The 6000-nt window shown below is 40.4% G+C and overlaps 1 protein-coding gene and 1 long non-coding RNA gene across 3 annotated transcripts in view; one reads left to right on the plus strand and one right to left on the minus strand.

Moving 5' to 3' along the window:
- The window catches only part of WDR36 (WD repeat domain 36), a 39884-nt gene extending 36698 nt beyond the window's left edge, over positions 1-3186 (minus strand). The window contains exons 1-2 of one of the 2 annotated variants that reach the window (XM_025923827.2): positions 3025-3186; positions 591-618 (exon numbers count right to left, since the gene is read on the minus strand). In XM_025923827.2, the coding sequence (XP_025779612.2) occupies positions 591-618; positions 3025-3186 (190 nt within the window). Of the gene's footprint in view, positions 1-590; positions 619-1780; positions 1798-3024 lie in introns of those variants that run through there. The other variant, XM_086684771.1, reaches the window with a different exon arrangement.
- LOC147584225 (uncharacterized) overlaps positions 1-4473 on the plus strand; it is a 30627-nt gene extending 26154 nt beyond the window's left edge. Inside the window, exon 2 of the long non-coding RNA XR_015243407.1 lies at positions 2789-4473. This is a non-coding gene — a long non-coding RNA (uncharacterized LOC147584225). The remainder of the gene's footprint in view (positions 1-2788) is intronic.
- The last annotated feature ends 1527 nt before the right edge of the window (positions 4474-6000 follow it).

Raw genomic sequence — 6000 nt, forward strand, 5'->3', positions numbered from 1 at the left:
TGAATTATTTCTTTGTTATTCTTGCCATAGTGCATAACCTGAATCTAATCATGAGAAAACAGCAGAAAAGGTCAAATTGAAGGACATTCTATAAAAGAACTGGCCTATACTCTTCAAAAATATCAATGCTGTGAAACACAAAGTCTAATGAACTATTCTAAATTTAAAAAGACTAAAGAGATGACAACTAAATGTGACATCTGATTCTATCCTGAACTTATTTTTTAACTATGTAAGTTTATCAGAAATACACAATGAATTTCTTATATATTCCTGTGTCTTAAAATTAATGACAAAAACTTAATATATTTAAAAAAAATTTTTTTAACATTTATTTTTGAGCGACAGAGTGATACTGAGCATGAGTGAGGGAGGGGCAGACTGAGAGGAAGACACAGAATCCAAAGCAGGCTCCAAGCCTCGAGCTGTCAGCACAGAGCCCAACATGGGGCTCGAACTCACGAACCACAAGATCATGACCTGAGCCAAAGTCAGACGCTTAATGGACTGAGCCATCCAGGTGCCCCCCAAATTTAATATTTTTAAAAGACACTAAACATGAATAAATTCAGGATGAAGTTTATACTTACTTACTGCCACCAGACTAAGTTTCTGAACCTGTTTTTAAAAAGAAAAAAATATATATTAGATTATAATTGCTTTTGTTAATGAAAATTTAACACTTGAAAACTAAGATAATCTCATACATAAATCTGCTATGCTCTCTTTCCTAAAAAATATATTTACTGACCCTAATTTTTCATTATTAGGAAAACTTATATTTTCAACTATTTCATCAGGAGTGGTGATGGAAGGGGGACATAAACGTTTTCTACAAAGGGTCATATAGTAAATACTTCAGGGCGTGGCAGGCTATGTGGTCTTCGCTGAAACTACGCAACTGCTAACAAAACTTGAAAGCAACCACATATAATATATAAACAAATGTGTATAGCTCTATTCCAATAAATTTGACTTATGTATACAGAAATTTGATTTTCATGTAATTTTAATATGTCATGACATATTATTAGTTTTTATTTTTTCTCCAACCATTTAAAAATGTCAAAACTGGGGCACCTGGGTGGCTCAGTCGGTTAAGCGTCCAACTTCGGCTCGGGTCATGATCTCACAGTCTGTGAGTTCAAGCCCCGCGTCGGGCTCTGTGCTGGCAGCTCAGAGCCTGGAGCCTGCTTCCGATTCTGTGTCTCCCTCTCTCTCTGACCCTCCCCCATTCATGCTCTGTCTCTCTCTGTCTCAAAAATAAATAAACGTTAAAAAAAATTTTTTTAAATGTCAAAACCACCCATCTCTGAAGCACAGAGTTCAGTGAGGTATAAGTGTAAATTCAAATCCCAGAGATGCTAGAATATTAAGACTGAAAGGGCCCTTGGAGATCAAATTACATAGCCCATATTTCTTTTTTTTTTTTTTTTTTTTTACATATCCTATATTTCTTAAATGTAAACACACACAGGTCTCCATACCATGCAAAATTTAATTATATTGTATTCTACTACTGTGGAAAATTTTACTTAGAGATCATTATATTAGAATAAACTCGAACAAATAAACTCAAAACACTTAAACTCAAAAAGATAAAAATGTCACAGATATACAAAAACAAATGCAGGATAGGACTGGCTTGCAGGCTGTAATTAGCTGATCCCAATCTATGGTTACTGATCCAGCAACATGACCTTGACAAAATTAATCAGTCTCCCTGTGTCTCAAATTCCTCCTCATCTGTAAAATAAGAATTAAAATAAGTATCAGGCACCTGAGTGGCTCAGATGGTTAAGAATCCGACTCTTGATTTTAGCACAGGTCATGATTTCATTGTTCATTGGATGGAGCCCCTCTTCCTCACAGTCAGTGCAAAGCCCAAATGGGATTCTCTCTCTCCCTCTCTCTACCCCTTCACCACTAGCGTGCCCGTGCTTGCGTGCTTTCTCTCTCTCTCTCTCAAAATAAATAAACTTAAAAAAAAATTAAATAAAATAGGTACCTGCTTTATGGAGTTGTTATGAGTATTCAATGTACAAAATGTGTTAACGGAGCCAGGCATAATTAACGTTTAATAAACGTTAGCTGCCATCACCAGCACCATCTCCACTTTGGGCATGTCCCTCACTTTCCTCTTCCACTAACTCAACCAGCTACCAACAGCCAACTCTTCTTGCTACTAACACATTTGCTTCCCACAATCCTTAAAAGAATGCAACTTCACAGCTCAGCTTCCACAAAAAGTGCTTCATCAACACTGGCTATTATCATCTTTATCATAAAGAAAAGCTCCCTGCTTTCACAGAGCATACATTCCTTCGGAGAAGATGAAGGGGAAAAAGTAAACAGCAACAAAAGACTATGATTCATAAGAAATTAAAGGAGAAAAACCATCACTAACAAGCAGGAAGCCCTGGGACAAATAACTTAATTTCTGAGATTGTTTCCTAGTTTATACAAGGTGCTACGGAAAACGGTAAACGATACATATCTCACAAAGAAGTTGCTGCCAGGCTTAGACTAAGAAGCACCGTACGAGACCCTCAAATGTTAGTAGAAAATAGATGCTCACCCCCTCCAAGATCTTCCAATGTATTTTAGTCTGAATTTCTAATCCAGCGTGTCAGAAATTGCACAATAAAATGTCTTACAAGTCCTTCTCGTTAAGAGGGGGCAGAAACTGGTCTTAATCACGTTTACATCTTCAAGGGAACCTGAACGGATATTTACTGAACAAATACATTGCTATAGAACTGAAATGTTCTCTGGTACTTTTCCCTAGCTGGACAGCCTCCGAAACTCGCCACAAGCGGATTGCAAGGGCTACAACAACAGCACGTGGATGTGAAGTCGTGATGAAACTGGACAGGTAGGAGTTAGGGAAGAGACGGCAGAAACGCAAGCCCTTGATCAGTGGGGGAGCAGAGCAGGACTGCCCCTGGAGAGAGCTGAGGCAGCTCTCAGCTGGGGGCTAAGAGGGTGGTTCCCGGGAGGCTGGCGAAGGAAGAAGTCACTCACGTCATAGGTGTGGAAGCTCTTGCCCACGCAGGTCGTCACATAGAATCGGCGCTTCAGAGCACTGAACCGCACCACGTGTGGAATGTCGTTGCTAAAAAGCCCCAAAGCCCGGAAACCCGCGAAAAGCGCGCTGCTGGTTCGACCTCCCGTCCCACCCTCCATCAATACTGCGGTCCAGGCTCCTCTGAGCTCCAGTCCCGATGAAAACCAGCGGACCAGGTCCTTCCCTTCTTCTCGTGGCAGTTCTTCAACCGCTCTACAAACTCACAAGCGCTTCCGGTTTCCCCTGCCAATCGGTTAGCAGACACGGCTCTTAGTGCAATTGAAAAAGAACTCCCACCAGAACTCGCAGAGGAGGCGCGACTTCGGTTCCGCGGGCGATCGTCTCCAGGGTTCCAGAGATGTTCCCCACGTCTGGTGGGGTTGAAAGAAAACTGCAACAGGGACCTTGGAGGAGGGCGAGCGGCAGGGGAAGCGGAACGACCCGGACGGTGAAGGGAGACCAGGTGTAGTGTTGACAGAGTCAAGTTAAACGTGCAGTTATAAAATTGCATAAAACCATGAGACTCTCGAGAAAATCTGAACACTGGATATTTGATGATATTAAGAAATTATTGTGGGGCGCGTGGGTGGCTCAGCCGGTTGAGCGTCCGACTTGGGCTGAGGTCATGATCTCGGGGTCGGTGAGTTCGAGCCCCGCGTCAGGCTCTGTGCTAACAGCTCAGAGCCTGGAGCCTGCCTCAGATTCTGTGTCTCTCTCTCTGTCTCTCTCTGCCCCTCCCCCACTCATATTTTTTCCGTCTCTCCCTCTCTCTCTCTCTCTCTCTCTCTCTCTCTCTCTCTCTCTCTCTGTCAAAAATAAACAAAAAATTTTAATAATAAAAAAGAAATTATTGTTAATTTTTATATTTGATATTAGCATTGTGATTATGCTTTTAAAGATTCTTACCTTTTGTAGATAGATACCGACATATTTACGGATGAAGTGATATATCTGGGGTTTGCTTTCAAAATAACTGGGGATGAGGTGAAGCATTTAGATGAAATAGAGCTGGTAATTGTTTAATCTGGGGATTGGGTATTTGAGAGTTCACAATACTATCCCTATGCTTGAGTATAAAATTGAAATTTTCCATAATACAAAGATTTTTTTGTTTTTTACTGAGTTTGTTTACAGTAAAAAAATGTAATATTAATGTGTTACTTTAAATCTCTGACTGATGGAAATGTTTACAAATGATTTTAACTACTAGATAAGCATTTTTAAGAGTTTTGTAAATTGTGTGCATGCAGATGTTGCTTTTATAATAAAACTTAAGATGTCTGCATGTATTGACAGTTTGGGAAGAAAATTGAAAAACGTCTTCAGGCTTTACAGTTCACAAGCCCTTGACACCCATTATTTAATATAATCTTCAAATTAAAGCTGTGAATTTAGGACAAATATTATATTACTGTTTTCTAAATGAGCAAACTGGTTCATTGGGGTTAAGTGATTTGTACAAAGTTCTGAGATTTTTTAGCATCCAAATCCAGACTAGCACTAGGTTTAGAAAAGGAGAAGAAGCTGGGGGGGGGGGTGTCACTGAAGGGCAGCTGGATGATAGGAAAATATGCATCCAGCAGTCACACTTTCAAGACCAAACTTTCAGTCATAGAATGGGTGTGGATTCACATTAGATAAGGAACCTGAAATTCCCAGAGATTACCTAATTTACCAAGGGTCGCTTAATTAATAGTAGTCAGCAATTTGAATTTAGCTCTGACAATCAGATTTATGTTCTTTAACCTCCATCTGGACAGTGAGGCAAAAGTTTAAAAAATTAGAGCCATCATTGAAGATTTAGTAGTATAGTAGCAGTAGATACACATGCCAGCTGTTGTGCTGTGATTTTTTAAGGGGGATGTTAGTGGCTGATTGTGAGTTTTCCAGTTTAACCGTTGGCCAAAGTTTATTTCTCCCCACAAGTTACCTCCCTGAGTTGCTTCCTATTCAGCTGACAGCAAAGTGTGTGAAGAAAGTGGTGGGAGAAAAGGAACTAGCTATTACTCTTTTTGCTTAGAGATGCCCGTAAGGATACTAGTCACAAAGAATAACAGAAAATGGAAATGTAGTAGACCATTGACAAATGATGGTTTTCAATTTGATTCAACACACTGGGGCTTCACAAGATTCAGGTAAATTAAACATACAGCTGTGTCATGTTGTCATTTCTAACTTTTTTTTAAAAGTTTAAATATGACTGTTTCTGTGTAGTTTTTGTAATAATAAGTCCATGAAGTCAGTGACTTCATGTGATGTGATCACCAACCTCCAAGATGGCCCTCAATGATTTTTACCTCCTGGTATTCATGCCCTTGTAAAGTTCCCTCTCGCGCTAAATAGTGTTGACTTGGGTAGCCAGGCTAGGTCATAAAAGATGTTGAAGATTTTGACTTGCTCCTTTTTGGGTCACTTGCTCTGTAGGAAGTCAACTGCCATGTTGGGAGGATACTCAAGCAGTCCCATAGAGCATTTCACGTGGCAAGGAATTGAGAGCCTCTTGCTAACCACCAAAACTACTTCACTGTGTGTGAGAGTAGAAGCACCTTGAAACCAGATTCTTCAGTCCCAGCGAAGCCTGCAGCCTTCAGATGACAGCAGCTGTGCTGATATCTTGACTGAAATGTCATGATATAGGAGAGGTATATCCAAATATTTCAAAAATAAGAAACTGATTTTCCTAAGAAAACTCTCTTGTTTTGCCCTTATACATCCTCCTCAATCTCCTAATACTCTTTGTATCTGTATTGGTTAGAAATATTTGGGTCATAGGGGCCTGGGTGGCTTTGTTGGTTAAGCATCCAACTTCGGCTCAGGTCATGATCTCACGGTCCATGAGTTCGAGCCCCGCATCAGGCTCTGTGTTGACAGCTTAGAGCCTGGAGCCTGCTTCAGATTCTGTGTCTCCCTCTCTCTCTGCCCCTCCCCTGCTC

This window comes from Puma concolor, chromosome A1, assembly GCF_028749965.1.
Source record: "Puma concolor isolate L17-30 chromosome A1, mPumCon1.1.hap2, whole genome shotgun sequence".
Classification (NCBI taxonomy): Eukaryota; Metazoa; Chordata; class Mammalia; order Carnivora; family Felidae; genus Puma; species Puma concolor.